The 20,893-nt window shown below is 34.8% G+C and overlaps 1 protein-coding gene across 1 annotated transcript; it reads left to right on the top strand.

Annotated features, from left to right (window-relative positions):
- Positions 1–9,342: 9,342 nt before the first annotated feature.
- On the top strand, positions 9,343–14,825 carry LOC122315983 (zinc finger protein CONSTANS-LIKE 13). The gene is made up of 4 exons (XM_043132373.1): positions 9,343–10,053; positions 10,522–10,734; positions 14,004–14,290; positions 14,531–14,825. The coding sequence occupies exons 1-4, from the start codon at positions 9,550–9,552 to the stop codon at positions 14,619–14,621; spliced, it is 1,095 nt and encodes a 364-aa protein (XP_042988307.1). The 5' UTR covers positions 9,343–9,549; the 3' UTR covers positions 14,622–14,825.
- Positions 14,826–20,893: the final 6,068 nt, after the last annotated feature.

Below are 20,893 nucleotides of genomic sequence, written 5' to 3'. Positions count from 1 at the left end.
GCTCAGTGAAGGACTAGAGCCAATGAGGCCTTTTTCTTGAAGATGCTAAAACTGTCCTTGATTCTTTTTCGAATTGGAGTATTGAACACATTAAGAGAGATTCTACTATGACTGCTCATTTGTTAGCCAAGGATGCCCTTAATAGTGTTGTAGATGTGTTTGATCTTGCTTTTATTCCAGATTGTATTATATAATTGGTCTTAAATGACTCTTTGTAACCAGTTTTTGGTTGTGGAATAAAATGGTGACCTTGTTTTTTAAAAAAACAAAAAGTTAATAGATTTATTTTTATAGAATCTTTTTGTAGTTAAAGCATTTTCCTACATAAGATGTGAATGGCCTTAAAAGGCTTTCTTGAGAACAAGAGACTTCATACAATTCAGATTTCTATCACCTCGTTTGGATTGCAAGATGGTCTCGTCTCATTACATCTCAACTCATCTCAATGCCCAAACACTGCAAATACAAATACTTTTTGTTGAAGTGTATGGCTCATATAGTGAAAGTATAAATACATATTATGTAACTTTACTTTACTGATAGTGAATTTCTACGCCACTTACTCTTGTGGATATAGGCACATCATTGAATCATGTTAAATCTTTGTGTTGATTTATATTATTTTTCTCCTTTTGATTATTCTGTACAATTCATTAGTAATTACCGTATGTTTGACAACACTTTTTAATTTTAAGTGTTCAATTTTATTATCTAATCATTATAACTTTTTAAAACTTTCAAACAAATCATAAAAAATAATTTTATTTTAAAATATTTTAATCCTATATTATTTTTAATTCAACTTTTTCTCTCTTATTTTTTAAAATTATATAAAATATTTTAATTCAAATCATTTTATTATTATATACAAACTATTTCATTATTGTGTATAAATTTCTCATCTCATCTCACTATTTTAACAGGCTAATTCTTATATCTGCGCGCGCTTGTTCGATTGACATTCTTGAGAAACTGGATCCTTCGTATAAAAACCATAGAAGGTAAGAAAAAACATTGTCTTCTGAACTTCTGAACTTTGCAGTATTTTATAACCCGACATGATGTTGCATTGAATGCATTCTATTCATATTGGCGAGATTGAGAAACAGTAATGCTTTGGGACCTAAATTTCAAATTTGTGTTTCGAATGTTTTTTTTATTTTTTTAACTTAATAATTAAAAAAATATTTTTTTAGTGATGTTGTGATTTTTTTTAATTTTTTAAAAAAATATTTAAGAATATAAAAAAATTAAATGAAAAAAATAAGAACAGATAAAGAAATTTCTTTCGCTTTAGTTGGTGGGTTCTCGAGCAGCACTACTCATTGAGAAATCAAGCATAATAGGTTATCAATTTTGACTATTATTCATCTTGATAGGGTAAAGACTCTTTCTGGGAGGTTGTTGGGCGTTTGAAAAGTCGATAGATTTTATGAAGAGCAGTGCTTGGCACGAGACGGTCCCGATCAGTGCAAAAAAGATTTTTATTTTTTATTTTTATTGATTTCTTTTCATTCATTTTTTTATACATTTAAATATTTTTTAAAAAAATACAACATAATTAAAAAATATATTTATTTAATTATTAAATAAAAAATTAAAATTAAAAAATTAAAAATATCAAGATCTAACACGCCTCAAACTGTCGGCAACAATATCATTTTTTTACAAAGAAATGAAAGTGAAAATTGATGATATCGAGTCTACGTCACAAATGAATTAATTGGTAGGCCGTCTACATCATAAATGAATTGTGAGAGTACAAAATGGTCCCGTTGGAAGCTTGGAGTAAGCTGGAACAAACGTCAGCAATGACCTGGCTGTTGATAACCAAGGATCTAACGCAGTGAAGGAAGAGGACCCCATCCCATTCCATTTGCTCATGATATTTAATTCAACATGTCATGTGAACCCGTCCATGTAAGGTTCTGAAACTGCACACGTCCTCTGCAAGTTCACCTTGACTACCTTTTGTCTTGCTATGCAAGTTAGCCGAACGGGACATACTACACACGGTCTCACATCTAACAAATTAGAATTTTTAACGTATAGAATAAAAAAAAAATTATATATTTAAATAATATGAAAAAAAAATATGAGGTTATCGTGTAGAATTTTTCTAGCCGAAGACGGTCTCCCTCTGCCCCCTCCAATAAAACTCAAAATATCAGCTTTTGTGGCTGAGTCAGCCGCCGGCTCTTTTGTTTCTTTTTTTGTAGCACACCAAAGAGTTAGTGTTGGTGATCTTTGATGGGTGCGTATTTCATAAGAGAAGTATTAGGTTCACTAAGAAAATTTAATAAATATAAGTTGTTAAATTGATGTTGTTAAATTGGATACCCACGGGGGAGGGCTGCTTTTACTGGTTCCCTCTCTCTTTCCTCGTCAAGGCCTAAAATCCTTTTTCAAATAGTTTTCCATTATATATATATATATATATATATTTATATTTTATCTACAACTATGGAAAATAACTTATCCACATGCAGCATAGATTATTAGATTCTCAGTTCATCAATTTACAAATTCAGAAAACTTGCACCACATGTACTACACGTGTTACTAGTCTCCCAGTCATTTTGGTTGATTTGAATTTAGAGATGAGATAGTTTTAAATGAAATATGAAAATTAAAAAAAAAATATTGTTAGAATATTATTTTTTAATACTATTATTATTTTGAGATTTAAAAAAATTGAATTAGAATTTGATAAAACTAAATTATTTATTTTATTTGTGTAAAAATTTAAAAAAATTATAATGAATATAAATAAAATGAGATATTTTCTGAATCCAACTAAAACGTCATACACCAATTTATTTGATTTTCAAAATCTAATCATCCATACTTATCCAATGCTGACTTGTATAGTTTATGTGCTCTTTTATCTTATTGCTTTTTTAAAATTAGAGTTAATGTAATTCACTATTTGCATGGACTAGTTGAAAGTATGTCTATTACTACAAGCAAACCATTATCACTCTTGAGACTATCTGACAATGGATTCTCATGATAGTCCATTTTAGAGGTGGCAATATGTTATACGACTCGTTAACCCAACACGAACACAATACGATAATAGCGGATTAGGATTTAGCCTTAACGGATTTTGGTCAAAACGGGTTGACCCGTTATGACATGATTGTTTAACAGGTTATAATGGGTTAACCTATTATGACACGTTAAGAAAGTTAAAGTTACAATTATACCCTTATACCTAAAAGTAAAATTGTTAGAATTTCAATTTTGATAGTTTTATTATTTGGATTGTAATTTTGGATTTGTAGTTAATTTTATAATTTTTATAGATATTGCGATTTTAACATTTATATAAAATAATGCTAAATTTACTTAGGTCAAACGGGTTAATTTTTAGTATATTCAACCCATTTACATAAACAGTTTGAAACGAGTCGTATTGTATCGTGTTAACCTATTTCGTAATATTCACTAATGGGTTTTAATGTGTTGACATGACATGACCCGTTATGTTCATGGGTCATGTTAGAGTTTGAGATTTTGACACGATAAGTTTAATGGGTTGGGTTAGAGTTAATCTATATAATATAATATACATACTTTGATACGACACAAACACGATCCGTTAACACGATTTGACACTCCTAGTCCATTCACGATTTGACACTCAGCCCTTTTGTACAAAGGATGAAGACGTAAGGAGATATTGGATTACATTGCCTCAACCCTCTCGTGGGCTTGATTCATTTCCTAGGTTAGCCATTTATAATCACAAAATAAGTAATTGAAGTAACACATTACATAATTAATGATATCCATCGAGCTCCAAACCCCAATTTTCTCATGACAACTTCCAAGTACCTTCACTCAATTCTATCATATGCTTTGGTCATATCTAATTTGAGTGCCAAACTAGTAGAACCACATTTTGTCTTGTCTTTATAGTATGCAGTGTTTCATAAGCAACCATAATATTGTTGTAATAAACCTCCCTATAATGAAAGCACTTTAATTGCTGGAGATGATGGATCCTAACACCTTCTTCAACATGATTGCTAACACCTTGGATGCTATTTTATATAATACATTACATAGGGCTATCATAGGTTGATAGGCCTATATTCACTAACAACAGAGGGATTTTTCACTTTAGGAATTAAAGCAATAAAAGCACAATTGACACTAGAGTCCAACGACTCTCAATTTAGGAAGTTCAAAAGAACCTTACATACCTCCTCACCCATGGTACTCCAATAAGACTAATAAAATTGAGTTCCAAATCCATCTGAACCTGGAGATTTGAGAGGCCTTATCTGCTTCAATTCCTCTTCAATTTTTTCTCTTGTGAATTCTTTTTGCAAATCTTCATCCCTAGCAACACTAAATATTAGTTCCATATTGCTGATACAATCTTCTATTGCCTCCATAAAAGGATTTGACGAAAAAAAAAAAAAAAAACCTTTTGGAAACAATGGTGAAAAGCATCTTCAATATCTTCTGTAGTGTCCAACTATTTGCCTTGGTCATCTTTGATCTGTTTAATCCAATTTTTCCTTCTTTTTTGACTAGCATACACATGAAAATACCTGGTATTGTTATCCCCCAATTGATACCAATTGAGTTTAGTTCTTTGCCTCCACTTCACATTTTCCTTTTCCAAGAGCTTACTGATCTCATCTTGTAACTCCTTAATAACTGCTACATTATGGGGGGCCTTCGTGTGATTGTTCCTTTTTCAACAGTTCAATTTTCTGTTTGATGTACTTCCCTTCTTCATTCCCTTTAATTTCTTCTATACTATTTGCAAAACACCTTGATCTACTGCACTACTCAATCAAGCATCTTGAATAATAAAAGCTCATTCCTCCTCCAATACTCATTTAGCTTCAAATCTAAATATTCTCCTCCTCCTTCTCCCATCATAATTTTTTCCATTCAACTCCAGCATAATTGGTTTATGGTCAAATCTAATAGTAGGTAAAACCCTTACCAATCCATTATTGAATAAGTCTTATCATTTAGAACCATTTAGAATTAACTACCACTCTATCCAATCTCTCATTCGTAAAAGTATCATCAACATGTTTATTACTCCAAATATATTTATCACCAATTCATCCCAAATCAGAAAGATTTTTAATTTCAATGGCGTTTCTGAAATCATCCATTTGTTTTTTTGGTCTCTCCCTCCCTCCTAACTTTTCAGATTGTGCAAGTATCTCGTTAAAATCCCCCATTATACACCAAGGCCGATTTTCAACTGGTTTTAATAGTGACAATAAGCTCCATGTTTCCTTCCTCTTACTTAGCTTAGGATGGCCATAAAAACCCATAAGAAACCAACATGAGTTCTTCTCTAAGCAAGCTACTTTGGAGTGAATGTGATGTTGGGAATAGTTAATAATTTCAATATCCACATCAACAGACCATAGAAGTGCCAACCTTCCTCTTCTTCCCACAAGCACTACCACAAAACATCCACCAAAGTTTAATTTATTTTTCATATTTTCCACCTTAAAAGCAAGTAGTTTTGTTTCAATCAAAAACACTAATTGGGGCTTCTTTTCCTTACCAACAGGCAAAGTTCAGAAATTGTCTAGGGGTTCCCAAGCCCCTAGCAGTTCCAACTCAATGTTTTCATAACGGTTGGCGGGATGGATCCACAGCCGCTGCCATTAATTGAGTTGTTGAGTTACCTTCTTCCAATTCATCAAATCTCACTTTTTTTGACAAATCAGCCGGTGTATAATCTTCCTCTTCATCTAATAATCTTCCTTTAGGTCCTATATTCATACTGTTGAGGGAAAAATGAGCGTGTTGGCATATTCTTGTGAAAACCTGTGTAAAATGGTGTTGTAACAAGTGTTGTTGCGGAAGGATTGAAGTGGGCTTGAAGTGTACTCATTATTGGTCAAAAGAAGCGACTTCGCTCGACCCTCGCTCGACAGAGCGCTCGAGCGAACTCAGGCAGATTCAACCGCTCGACCCTCGCTCGACATACGGCTCGAGCGAACTCAGGCAGATTCAACCGCTCGACCCTCGCTCGACATACGGCTCGAGCGAACTCAGGCAGATTCAACCGCTCGACCCTCGCTCGACACTGAGCTCAAGCGAACCCAGGCAGAGTGTGTCGCTTGACCCTCGCTCGACACTGAGCTCGAGCGAACTCAGGCAGAGTCGACCGCTCGATACTCGCTCGACATGGCGCTCGAGCGAACTCAGGCAGATTTCGGCGCTCGACCTTCGCTCGACCCAATGTTCCAGATCACTTACAATGTAGGGTTTTGAACGCCTCATTTGATGGGAACTATAAATAGAACATGTTAGCTTCTGTTCTATGTGTGGAGAATCACAGCAAAAACCCTAAGGGCCTCCAAGAACATCTTAGAGCAATCTCTCCCCCATTTGATTGATTCTTTCTTGGAAAAACATTTCTCCACCACAACATACACAAAAATCAGCTTTTACTTGAGTCCATTGAAGTGGACATTTTTGTTGGCCGGAAGAGTCCGGAGCTGCCGTTGATGCAGAGATCGAGAGGTTCTCGTGGGAAGCTATAGGAAGGTCGGAGTTCCGACACTACATGCGTGTAGAGATCGAGTGGGTCACTCGTGGTGTTGCAAGCCAAGTTTAGCTACTGCAAAGGTTTTGTGAGTGTTCTAAATTGGTTGTAACAAACTAAAGTTTCTATAGTGGATTTGAGGTGGTGTCTTACACCCAGAGTGGTTTTAGATTTTGAAGAGGTTCTTCAAATGAATTTCCACTCCGTGAACAAAATCATGTGTTGATTATTTGTGTTATTTGTTTCATTTATTATCTGCTTGTTTGATTAATTTTCAAAAGGTCATAAAAATTAGATTACACCTATTCACCCCCCCTCTAGGTGTAGTGTTGTGTAGAACCACTGCTTTTTCACATACTAAGAACAAAGGTAATTACCTACCACATGAGATCTTATCTTCCATTTTCTTTGACCAGCCTTTCCCTTCCCCACGTTTCCTATATTAATCTGAGTATGCATAACTGTCAAGTCTTCATTATCGTTATTCCTGATAGGGTCTCCAGTGCCATTATTTCTACCAGGGGCTTCATAAGTCTCTATTTGTCTCTTATTGGGCCACATGCCCACTTCACCAGTCACAAAACGCATCTTTTGTGCTGTTCAAATATTTTTTTTCCCTGAAACCATACTCCCACTTTCAACCACCACCGCCAACATTCTCACATCCTCAACCTTATCTTCCAGTACTTTCAAAAATTTGAAATTCCCTCTATTAGAATTACAATTGTAATCCTTTTGTTCCTCTAGTTTCTTCTGAAATTCGGATGATCAAATTCAAAATTTGAACTTCCTTGATTTTCAGATTCCATCACCCCTCCACCAGGTTTCTCCCTGCTTGTTGTGCTGTCAACCTGCACCAATGTCTCATTGGCATTCTTTGATCTCCAACTCTCAGATCTTTTTATCTATTGATTTGTCATAGTCTATTTTATGATAATTATCTACATTCATTCTTCTCAGATTTGAGCTCGTCCTAGCCAAAATCCGAATTGGTTTTTCTCATTACTGTCTCGTACGTTTCGTTCACCTTTTCCATTGCACATAGATGGCACATGAACTAGCTTGCCACATATAAATTAGACTCTTGGCAATTTCTCATATTGTATCGGAATCCACATCCTCTTCCCCATCAAATTAACAGTTATACCTCTTGCTAATGGCTTCCTAACATCAATTTCTACTTTAGCTCTACGGACATTTCCCCAGCTAATTCCATCTTCTCTAACATCAATATCCTTAATCGAGCTAATAGATACAGCAATCTGATTCCCAGTTGCACAGTTCATACATATCAACGGCAAATTATGTAGTTGAATCTAGAAAGTTTCATAGTCAAAGCACATCTTTTTTGGGGGTGTTAATCCATCAAACGGTTTTAGTAAGAATAAGCAATTATCAAAAAACCATGGTTTGGCCTCCAGCACCCTACTCCTATTTGATTGATTCTCAAATGTAATAACAAACAGGTTTGCCTCCAGCACCCTACTCCTATTTGATTGATTCTCAAATGTAATAACAAACAGGTTTGGACTTATGTCTTGGAAAAGGAAGGTCTTCTCCACTTTCCAAAATTTTCCCATAGTAGCTCTTATCACTTCCTTCCCAATCATACGATCTGATAACAATTTTCCAACTACATTTTTGTCCCCCTTTTTTTTTCCACCTCATCCATATATTCTATTTCCAAATTAATCTCCAAGTTCTCTTCTTCCAAAAGTCGTAATTGTTCCCATCGTTCCTCCAGTTCCTCCATCCCTTCCACACCACTCAGTCCCTAGAAGATCAGTGATCCTTCCTTCACTTGCCCACACGAGCAAGAAAGACTTTCACTCCACCTTACCGTTCTTTCCTTTGATAGAAAAGTTAGAGGAAAATTTTCACACTATACAAAAATAACGTTGATAGTTACTACTTACTAACTTAGACTCTATTATTTAATTATAATTAATAATGTCACACATTTTATATATAGTTAATGAATATAAAAAATTTCATTGTACATATATTATTCATGCTTGCTTGCAACTTAGGTATTTAAAAAAAATACTTAATTACTATAATTAAGTGTAAATAGTCTAATATGTATGAATGTATGATGTATTAACTATTTACATATAATAACATCAATTATCATATTATTTATGATTTATTATTAATTGATAGTATATATTATTTTATATGATCAATGATAATAAATTAGATGAAAATTACATCATTAACTTATATAATTATTATATAAAAATAATATATTAAATTAAATAAAATATTTTAAATATATAGTTCGGTCTAGTTCAGTCTAAAATTTATAGACACGGAAATCAGATCAAAACAACCGGTATAGTTTTCGGTCTGGTTCCGACGGAAAGCTATACACCCCTACTACCTATAACATAACATGTGCTCTTTGGTTTAAGATTGTGAAATATGAGATCTTCTTTAATCCTTACTACTCATTCAGAACTAATGAGGCCCCATCTATCACAACCATCACGCTGATGTGGTAAAAATCCACCCTTCATTAGCCCAAAATTGTTCCCTCTATTTATTTTTTATTCTTTTTGACGATTTAGTAGATATATATTAAATAAGTAGATATAAATATTGAAAGAGCATCGCAGGTACTTTTAAATTAGTTACATAATAAATATTAATTGTTTATGAAATATAAAAAAAGAAAAGAAATTGTTTTTCCTACCTTTCCATCCACCTTTCACGAGCAATGCAAATATCAACTACCCTTTTCAAGATACTTCTTCATCAACAAGACAACCTCTCTCTCTCTCTCTCTCTCTCTAGCGTATGGTCGTATTTATCACATATCCTGCTTAGCTCTGTTTCGAAGCTACATACATTCCAAACCACCCCATCTTCTTCTTCTTCCTCTTCCTCTTCCGAGTTACAAATACAAAAGCTTAACCAGATAGTTTGCAAAAACGGAGAGCAAGAGATGATTGATTTTTCTTCTTATTATTCTTGATTCCTTACCGTATCCACAAAAAGAGCAAAGCATGAGCCCCCAAACGCGTCTCTGTGACAATTGTTCAGAAGCCACCGCTCTTCTCTACTGCCGAGCCGACTCAGCCAAGCTATGCTTCCTCTGCGACAGGGAGATCCACTCGGCCAACCAGCTCTTCTCCAAGCACACTCGCTCACCTCTCTGTGACGCCTGTGACTCCTCCCCTGCCTCAGTTTTCTGCTCCACTGAGAGCTCTGTTCTGTGCCAGAACTGCGACTGGGAACGCCACAATCTCTCGCTTTCGCTGGTTCATAATCGGAGGCCGCTCGAGGGGTTCACTGGTTGTCCTTCTGTGAGTGATTTGATGGCTATTGTTGGCTTTGAGGAGGTGGGAAACAAAGCTCTGTTTTTGAGCGATGAGAATGATGATGCTGATGAGTTTTCCGATTTCTTGGTTTGGGATGATGCTTCTCATGTTTTCAATTTCGATGATTTGATTGGTTCAACGAATTCAGCGCATGAGTTTCAGGCTATGGGAGTTCCTCCTCTCCCTAAGGTGACTTATCTAACTGGCTCTTTAGGTTTACTTTATTTAGGACTCGTTTGTATTCACAAAATATTTTATATATTTTAATAATTATAATTTTTTTAAATTTTTATACCAAATATTATAAATAATTCAATTTTTTTAAATTTCAATTCAAATTATAGCGTTCGAGTCGCTGACTCGTGTTAAGTTGCTGACGCTCAGAATTTTTTGTAATCTAGTCTACTCTATCTATGAAGGCTATGAAGGATTCAGTTTATCTCATTTATTCCCCAGCAGATTCTATCTAATGAATTTTAGGATCTTTTCTGGGGGCTTACTTGACTTTGGTTGAAGTTTAAGCAATTACTGTACATACCTAAGAACCCTTTTCCTTGAATTTGAGATTCTCTGGAACGTTGAATTCCTATTACTATTAGAGTTTGTTTGTCGACCACTGCGATTTTGACTTAGTTCAGGACATTGTTGTTGCATCAGAATCGTAATGCTGCTTGTGGGCAATACAAGGAAGATATACTTACCCAGCTTCGTGAAATGGCAAAGTCGGAACCCAACTCAAATCGCGAAACTGCTGATGCTGAACCCCTCATCAATTGCCACTCATTGGTGCCTGAACAAAATGTGCAGCCAGGACATACGTGTACAGGCTTTGCACATGATGCAGAGCAAATTGAATTTCCTTCTTTTGGGGTAATTTTCTTTTTCTGTTCGTACCCAACAAAATCATTTCTAATGCTTTGCCACATTGGTATTTTTCATGTTATCTTGTGTACGCTTGTCTAACGTAGATCTTGTTGTTAGAACTTACATCTTCCCATTTGATTTGTATAGCATTTTTTCTTGTTTTCTTCTCCTCCTCTGTGATCAAATCAGATGAAGGTGTAGAAATGGGAAGAAATTGGATGTTTTCTTTCGAATTAGCTCCTACCTTCATCCTTTTTGCCAATATGTCATATGATCACAAATATGGTCCTAACACAGACCCGCACATATATATTATAATTTTGTTTTGTTATATCTTACACGGGCAAGAATCAACTTTATATATTTTCTTTCTTTCTACTGTCTCACATGGCCTCGATTGAATCCTAACCTCTAACAGTTGGACTTATTAGCCACCACACCAATCTGACTCCTTTCCAACCCAATAATTCTCAAGTCCAGATATTAATAATTTTTATTGGGCTTAAATTATATTTAATAGGCCATATTGGATAAGTCCACGAGTAATAAATTTTTTGAGATTGATTATGAATTTTAATTAGACTCAATAACTAAGTTAAATCCCATTTATTATTTATTGAACGAGTTAGACTCTTTTTACAATTTAAATATCGACCATTAGAAGTTTATTTCAATTTAACATCATCACTGATTGAAGTCCCGTACTCAATCTTTGTCATTACCAATCCTAAATTGAATGAATTACTAGATTATATTTTTAAATTCAAATTCTCTTCTTGAATCATCATGACCAAATCCAATTCGAACACGTCGGCATTCTATTCCAACAAGGGTACAACTCTACAAGTCATATTTACGTTAAAACTCTTTAACTGAATCTAACTCAAATTGGTTGTCATCCACTCCCAAATCTCTCTATAAATATCTCCCTTCTGCATGTTATTTGAAAAAACAAAACATAAACCTTTCATTTCAGCACCGTGATCGATTTTGTGTCGGAAATTTTAAGAAATATACTACAAAGTAAGTAGTTTGATCATAAATCAGGATTAGCATACGTTAGCTAGTTATATATATTATTATTAAAGCCAATTCTTTTGAAGCCAATGTTTACATACCATGCATGACATGATGTTTGCAAGTACGTCATTCATCATGTTACATTCTACATATTATAATTATGTATGTATTATGTATCTCACGTTGCATAAGACACGTAAGCTTCATTAGATCAAGTATAAGATAAGCTCATAATAGTTAATTAGATAGTCATTCAGATTCATTGGTATGAATGCAGTTTTAGGGTGGGCGTGCAAGCCATGGACTCAAGCATGGTTTACCATAGTATGTTAGAGTATTGCACAGTTGGCTTCCTTTGCTACAGCATGAGAAGTTAGTGCAAATCTTGCCTACTGGGTTAAGTGTGTTGGCCAGCCAAATAAGTTAGATCAGTCAGATAAATCAATACAGTCAGTTAATTTAGATAAATCAGTCATATGCATAGCATAAGCATTAGCGTGGGCAGACATGATTTTAAGTTCTCAGCATAAAATATGTTTTTGAAAAATATTATATTAAGTATGTTTACGTTATGATGAGTCTCAAATTGATTCATTAACTCATTTTAGTTTTAATTTTTTTTATTATATATATATAGTTTTAAACCACCCCAGATCAAACTACAAAGTAAGTAGTTTGATCATAAATTAGAATTAGCGTACGTTAGCTAGTTATATATATTATTATTAAAGCCAATTCTTTTGAAACCAATGTTAACATACCATGCATGACATGATGTTTGCAAGCACGCCATTCATCATGTTCCATTCTACATATTATAATTATGTATGTATTATGTATCTCACGCTGCATAAGACACGTAAGCTTTCATTAGATCAAGTGTAAGATAAGCTCATAATAGTTAATTAGATGGTCATTCAGATTCATTGGTATGAATGCAGTTTTATGGTGATTGGTGGGTGTGCAAGCCATGGACTCAAGCATGGTCCACCATAGTACGTTAGAGTATTGCACAGTTGGTTTCCTTTGCTGCAGCAGGAGAAGTTAGTGCAAACCTTGCCTACTAGGTTAAGTGTGTTGGCCAGCCAAATAAATCAGATCAATCAGATAAATCAAATCAGTCAGTTAATTTAGATAAATCAGTTATATGCGTAGGATAAACATCAGCGTGGTCAGACATAATTTTAAGTTCTCAGCATGAAATATGTTTTTGAAAAATATTATATTAAGTATGTTTATATTATGATGAATCTCAAATTGAGTCATTGACTCATTTTAGTTTTTATTTATATATATATATATATATATATATATGGTTTTAAACCACCCCAGATCAGAATATTTATAAAAGTAGAGCTGCAGGACATGAGTTAGTCTAGGGAGGTATGACAGAGGCCTAGATCATGTACATTTATTTTAAGTTATGATTTTTATGGCACAAATTTTGAGAAATTTTAGTAAATGCTTCCATACACTCTTATTTATGATTTTAGTATTTTAATTCAAAATGACTCTATTTATTATAAAGAATGTTTATACTCGACGCTTCCTTCAAAATAAAAGGAAATATTTTCAAGTTAGGTTTAGTAGTACCACTTTGGCTCCCAAGAATTTTTAAAAATGCCTTTATTATTAACCGTGGGAGCAGTGTGTTTCAAGTACTCCACATCAATAACAGAGTTTTTGAATGTACCTCTATGTTTGCTTCAATTCCGATTATCTGTGACAAGAGCTTCTTGTGCATTTTTTATATCCACCTTTCCTCACAAAGTCTTGTCTATACCCATGTATATCAAACTTTATTGTCTTCCAAACCATCAAAACATTAGTTATACTGACAACGTGATGAAACAAAATTGTCACCCCATTGACCAATAAACCACAGTTATATTAATCATTTACCAATATTTTTCTATTATCTTATCCGGCTTGTCACATTTAGGGAAGTCTCTGTGAGATACTGATATAGCATGTTGGGATAGCACCTTAATCTAAAAAGCTTATGGCTATAGGTATGGGGGCCTGCTAGCTAACTTCAACTCTTGTGATTCCTTTCTGAGATTTAATACACATACTTAAGCATGTAAACTCCATTAATACTATGTCGAATATGTTTTGTATACCAGAGAATGTTCAGGCATTAGAGTGTGTTTTAGATGGTTAATTTTCTACGTACATTTCTTTATTGGTTATATCAGTATGGTGTACTTTTAAAAACTCAAATTGAAAGGTTATGCATTCTTTCCATTGTGCAGGCAGGTGACTTTCAGTGGTCTAGTGATGGTGGTCAGGCTGCAAATCAACTTTGTATTTCTAATTCATTCAAAAGAAGCTACATTGAGGAGAGTCCTGTGGTCCCTGAAAAACATTCAGATATTGGTGGCAGTGTTAGTCATGCCAATGATGGTAATGAAGCCCAATCACTACATGTTATTATATCAGAAAACTCGTCAGCTCTTCCAAGAGTTTCTCCACATGAGTTAAACAGCCAAGAGAGGGACTCTGCACTCTCACGCTACAAGGAGAAGAAGAAAACAAGGAGGTATCATTGCCACCTTTCGCTTACAATTTTAACTTGTCAAAAATTTGGCAATTTTATTTCCTCAGCTACCCCAACTTCAAAATATTCTATAAAGAGGGGATTGTGTAGCTAATCAACATGAATTGAGAATTCACTTCGATATTTCTTTATATTCTTCACAATTTTTTTTTTTTTTTTTTTAAAATCTTCCGGTCAGATTTGTACTTGGAATAATGAGTATCGATGTGTGGAAAACAACAGGTATGATAAGCACATTAGGTATGAATCAAGGAAGGTTCGTGCGGAAAGCAGGATAAGAATTAAGGGAAGATTTGCTAAGATGGATCACTGAAATACAGGTAGAGTTGTGACATTGGGATTGCAAAAATTTTCTATATTATGTTGATCAGGTAAAACTAGTTATACCTTATGCAATAGCTTTTGAAGCTAAAGCTCAGAAGGTACGTTTGTATTTTACTCAAGTTAAATGTAATTTTTTTACCCGTGTAATGAGATGAAAACCAGTTAAAGATATGTTGAATTTTCACCAAAGTTATTCACTTGTGTATAGTAGATTTAGTAAGATCTTTCCCAATATTCTCTTCTATGATTTTCTATATAACAGTCTAATGGTGATCACCACCGTCTTGGGATTCTGGCGTCCACAAAACAATTATTAAGACTTCATGGCCCTGCAGAGATTTTTTTTCTAATTTGAAAGGGACATAGTTATATACTGAGTTCACTTGAGTACTCCTTGCAGCTGCGGTTGACTGTTCAACTTTGCTTAGCTTGGCTCTGCAGAGTCATTTGCTGGAGGATGCCCACAATTCCTATCGCAAACTACGAGTTTTTCCCAAGGTGACACCTCGATAGTGAATACAAAAATGATGACAATTCACAAAAATGCGACCCTTTTTTTATTATTTTAATTTAGAATTTTGTAACCTTTCTATAGCACTTTTCATAAGAAAACGTTTAGGTGACCCTTCAAAAATTCAAAATTTTGATTGAAGTCAAAGTACTAGAAAAGACACCAATATTTAGTTGTTGTGCACTAGCTAAGTTGATGGTCAAGTACACCTAAGCATTCGCATGCTTTTTTTTAAAGCAATAGCATGCAAAGTGCAAGTATTAATATCCTTGTTGAGGGCCTCTGCACCTCTAGAATTAGTCGGGACGTTGTTCCTGGACACTCAGCGCTAACAAAGAAGAGCAAGTATTAATAAATACCCACTTAGCAATAGTGGGACTAGTCTAATATATATAAATATATATATATACATACACACATAATTATTTTGAGGATTCTAACATTTCTCGACTTTTTATAGAGTCGTTAGACATGTATTTAGAATTAAGCGGGTTGAATCGAGCGTGGAGCTTCCAATTATAGTGCTGAAGTATAAGCACAAGGATTAAAAACTCCATGAACCATTGCATTGGATATGATATCACCATAAGATGATTCCCATAAGTGCTTTCAGATTCAATGAGAAAAGATTGAATAGAAGTTTGTTTGGACCAAACATAATTCATGATGGATACTGCTAGGAATGATTTTTCAACCACTTTTGTTTTGGTATAGAAGCATTCAAGATTCAACCTATGATGATGACACTCAAACGACTCTTTGCTGCTGTATTTGGTGCAATAGTTCCTATTTGTGGTCCCATCTATCCGTTCCTTCTTTTATTTGGGGGGAACTTCTGTGTTTATTTCTCCCCCTAATGTCCAAATCATCCCAAACTTAGAAATGCATTTTTTTCTTTTTCTTTTTCTTTTTAAATATTAAAAAAAAAGAAAAAAAAAGGAGAGAGCAAATGGCTGTAACAATACAAACATGAGACCGGGAGACCAAATTCAAGGGGACCACGACAACATGGTAGGTGAAAGATGTGAGGTGGGATAGAGTTAGGATTCGAACTTAAAATATCTGCTTTGATATTATGTGAAATCACTTGTTTCAAAAGTTTAAATTAATAAAAAAAATTATAAATTTAATTATTTATATTATATTCTTAATAGAACGATGTTGGGGAATGCATCTAATATTCTTGTCAGATGTTGCCCATTTAGCAAAGTTGTGTAATGAAATTTGTAACACCTAGGTCCAGTGCCAAACTGTTTTCAAAATATTTTTTATAGGAAATTACGGTTTAAAATCTTTGTTTTGGTGGATTATGATTTTTCTTTGGGTTTGATATTTAAGTTAAAAATCTTTTTATAGGTGTGATAAATTTTTTTTGAACAAGTTCAGTTTTCTTCTTCTTCTCCTTTTTTTTTTTTTTTTTTTTTTTTAAGTTTTAAATCGAGGCCTAATTTATTTATGAAGACCCAGCCTCTGTTTTGTTTCTTCTTCTTCTTCTTTTTTTTTTTTTTTTTTTTTGCCAAATGTTTGTTATCAATTTCAAAGGGTTTAATGTTACAGCTCTAGAGTCTCGTTTCCATTAAAATCTTTAAACCTATTTTTCAGCCCTGTGATCTTTTATTTTTGAAACCCTAATTTGTTCTTGGTTGCCGTCACCATGTTTATCACACATGCACGACTCTCATGCACTTCCGAAACCATTCACTTTCCTTTTCCCACGGTCCCTACAGTCACGGCAAATATATATTCACAGCAAACCCCCCATTATATATAGAACACGTACACGTTAGATCCCGTATTCATCTTCCTCCTCTAGATTAGGGTTGCCACCGCACAACCTTAAGGTAGCCACAACTCAGTCCACGCACGGAACCTCAGCCACCCCAAACTCCTTAAGAGTTTACCACTCTAGTCGTGCCCATCTTCGGAAACACCATGAAAATAGCCCAGCTGCCACAACGTTACCCTACACCTCTGTGCCCAGCCAACTCGAAATCACAGCACCAATGCATAGCCACATTGTGACACAGCCACTCCACGTGAGCCCCTCTAAGTGGCAGCTCCATTCCCTCTCGTAGTATCAACTCGAATGGAAAATCACCATCCTTTCTCCTCCACAGCACCCTACACATTGGAGACACCACATGGTAGCAACCCATGTGTTGCATGCTCTTCCTGCGTCCAAGAGCCACTACACCTCCTCTTGGTCACCACCTCAATGCACGGTTTATCAACCACAACAGCCCCTATTTTGCATGCATAAAAATAGAGCACTGCTCCCTTGCCGTTGAACCACGGCTCAACTTCTCCACCCACTCAACCACCAAACAGCCTTCGGTTCCCTCTCCACTCACATTAACCCTCTATTTTTCTACCCCCGAAACAGAGCACGAGTTGTGCTCTCAGCCCCTTGCACGACGAAGGTCTAGCGTCGTCGCCACTTGCCACTCGTTTGTCGTCATCCAGCTGCAAGACACAGTCACCTATTGGATCTACTGTCCACCATCCCTATCACAGTAGATCCAATCCTCTTGGTGAGCCCAGTTTTACATATGTTTGGGTTCTTTTTTGTTTCAGAAATTTTGTTTGTAAATATTTTTGTTTAACTTCCCAATTTATTTTCCTAGAACATCCATTTAGGTGAGTTTTTATGTTTATACGTCTAGTGCTCATTTTATAGAGTTTTAAACTTTTATTTATTTATCTATTTATTTATTTTATTAAGTATATAGCTTATAAAGCAAATGAATATAGAGTTGAATTATATTATTTAGCAGTATATATATATATATAATATGATTTTTTTTTAAGTGAACTGTAAGTACAAATATTTTTTATTTTGAATCCTTTTAAAAGAATATTTTTTATTTAACAAAAATTATGATTTTCTACTTGTAATGATTTTGATATTTTATAGTCAAAACTCGATAGTAGGTGAGTTGGAATTTAATTCTATAGTCAGAGATTAAGTTGGATACTGAGAGGAATTTGGGAAGTGATGATATTTTTGAGTTAAGAGAAATTTAAGTTTTTGATGAATTAAAATAGGCTATTTGAGTATTTTAGGTACGATTACAAATTACGCGTTCAATTGGAGATTTATTTAAGTAATATGATTTTCTATAGGTGGCGATTGATTATTTGTTGAGTACTGTTGTGAGGAATTTTTGAAAGACTAAGAAGTTTAGGTAAGCGGGATTCCTATACTAGACTTTGCATAAAAGAAATAAAATGAGGTTGATTTTGAAAATATGCATGTTTGTTCTGAAAAGAAATATGAAAACATCAATTATGTGTTCTGCATATCCATAAACTCTGCATAAGAGAAAGTATTTTTTGTCATAATTGGTGTAGATATGAGCTAATTTTGTATATTTTATCTTCTGAACTATGCAAAAAGAGTGAATATGAAATTTATAAAAATTTGCATGTGATGCGAAGATGTTCTGAATCTGTTTTTGAATATGTGAAATGATTTGAATTTATTTTTGTACTCTATTTCGATATAATGTGGCTTCTGAAAATCTTTTAACATGACTTTCTAATTCTATTATGACTCTGATTTGGGTTCTGATATGGTGATTCTGATTTTGTTTTGCTTTGTATATGACCTTGCCACGGGTGATAATAGTGGCCTTTGGCCCTATCACGGGATACAATAGTGACTTTTGACCCATCACAGGATATAATAGTGACCCATGGCCTTACCACGTGATATAATAGTGGTCTTTGTTGTGCAATCACTATGGTAACATGGTGATTTATGTACTGCTTGGCTTTCCACAAAATGCACAACCCTACCACGGGGTTAAACATGGTCTCTGTTCTGATATGATATGATAAGATGAAAATGTTCAGTTATGTTATGCCAAAGGGGTATTTGAATATGGTTTTTGAATATGAACAGTTTGAAGTGTCACTCTGATTTTCTGATAATATATATTTTTGAGATTTACATATTGAAACTGAAATGTTTTGTTTCTGCATTATGAACTTTGTGAAAATGATCATATTTACATACTAATACATATTCTCTACTTACTGAGTTGTGATAACTCACCCCTTATCTCCATAACATTTTTCAGATGATTTTGGAATAGTTCAGCTAAGGATCAAAATTATGGAGCATGAGTGAGATGATTATTTAAACATAGTGGATTACTCATAGAAGATTTATGAGGATCTTTGGATTTTATTAAGTGATTTTTTAGTATTATGATAATTTTATATTTTGGACTTTGTAAATGTCTTAATGAAATATGAGTTTTAAGTTACAAGAAGTAACTCTTTGACCCTTGCAGGACCGGGGCGTTACAAAATTGATACTTCTGTGTATCTTGATTGTGTTCAGTGATCTAGCATCATTTAGGAGCTAGATGATATATATATATATATATATATATCCTTAGCAAATGGTAAATACTATATTTTTCCAGTCCATCGTTTTTCAATCATTTTGAATAACCCTAATGATCACTCAAGTTAATCGCCTTCTATGATCAAATTATCCAATCCCTTGGCTTCTTGCTTCTTTTATAGCCATCAAAGATGCTACTACTATTTGGCTAATATGTAAACTGCTACTAGCACTTGGAAGTTATTTCTTTGGTGGAAAAATGCTAACATGAAAGCCAACATGGTGTTCCATGGGCTGTATGGAATTTTCTCAATTATGATCGGAGGACAAAAGTACTGCGTGCATTTTTTTTTTTATTGGTATTGGGTGTTCGAACAAAGTTTCAATTAATCCAAACTGTGCATAGGATCTCAGTAAAGACTTTTTCACAAGTGCATGTAGTGTAATTCAATGAGATTCTCCCAATTCAATAATTCCAATAGTATGGATGCGGAATTCTAAATCCAAATCATCCGATTATGCTGCATGCATTCTCAAATGTTATGAAATATTCCTATCTTTTTTTCTTTCTTCTTACACCCAAGATGGTCCTAGTCTTTAGGGCTTATTTGGAAATAATCTCATCCCAAAATTCTCAATCTCATCTCATCTCATTCTCAAACATAATTTAAATACAAAATTTTCAAACTAATTGTTGGGGTGATTTTTGTGGAGGGCCCGAGGCCCACGAAATCGGCCCAAACCTGACATCAGGTAGGTCCCCCACACCCCAGAGAGCCCGAGAGCCCGAGAAGCCTGTCCCATGCCTACGGAGCCCTCAGCAACTCGGGAAGAACTTGCAACCCATGTAAGTTGGGCATACCTATTTGGGTCAAGATGGGACGTTACAGAAGAAGTGCGGGAAGCCAGACTAGCAAAAAGGGAAGGGAACACTCCAAAGAGAAGAGATGAGACTCCAAAGCAGCACCAGAAAATCACGCCGCATTATTGACTGATCCCAAAGGGTCACACCACATTAAAAATGGTATGGCTAAGGGAGCTCCGAGAGGACTTCCCTTCCCCCGAGGTCGCAGGGCATGGCCTTTTGCCTCGTAGGGTTGGGTATATAAGGTCCCTTGACCTTCAGGTAAAGGGATCAACTTTCTCTCTAATTGAATCCTTTCAACTAGGCATTTGACTTCCTGTTCCTTACTTCACAAACAACCAAAAGAGTTATCGCTAACTTAGGCATTGGAGGCTTTTCGGGCCATCCTAGGGCTACCCTTTTTGATCCTCTCTTTGTTATGGTAGGCCCAAGAAATCGAGGACCGGGATCACTGAGAGCCCGGCCCTTAGGCGTACAAAACACACCATCAACACTAATCATTACAACTTTTTCAAATTAATTATCACAACT

This window comes from Carya illinoinensis, chromosome 7 (genome assembly GCF_018687715.1).
Source record: "Carya illinoinensis cultivar Pawnee chromosome 7, C.illinoinensisPawnee_v1, whole genome shotgun sequence".
In the NCBI taxonomy this organism is placed as follows: Eukaryota; Viridiplantae; Streptophyta; class Magnoliopsida; order Fagales; family Juglandaceae; genus Carya; species Carya illinoinensis.
The sequence above is the reverse complement of the archived record's forward strand: the minus strand, read 5'-3'. Positions and strand labels throughout refer to the sequence as shown.

Bases quoted from the DNA above. Each gene is read 5' to 3' on its own strand.
- LOC122315983 (XM_043132373.1), top strand. From the start codon at position 9,550: ATGAGCCCCCAAACGCGTCTCTGTGACAATTGTTCAGAAGCCACCGCT. The intron at 10,054-10,521 runs GTGACTTATCTA...TTGTTGCATCAG, and splicing joins GAGTTCCTCCTCTCCCTAAG to AATCGTAATGCTGCTTGTGG. The intron at 10,735-14,003 runs GTAATTTTCTTT...TCCATTGTGCAG, and splicing joins TTGAATTTCCTTCTTTTGGG to GCAGGTGACTTTCAGTGGTC.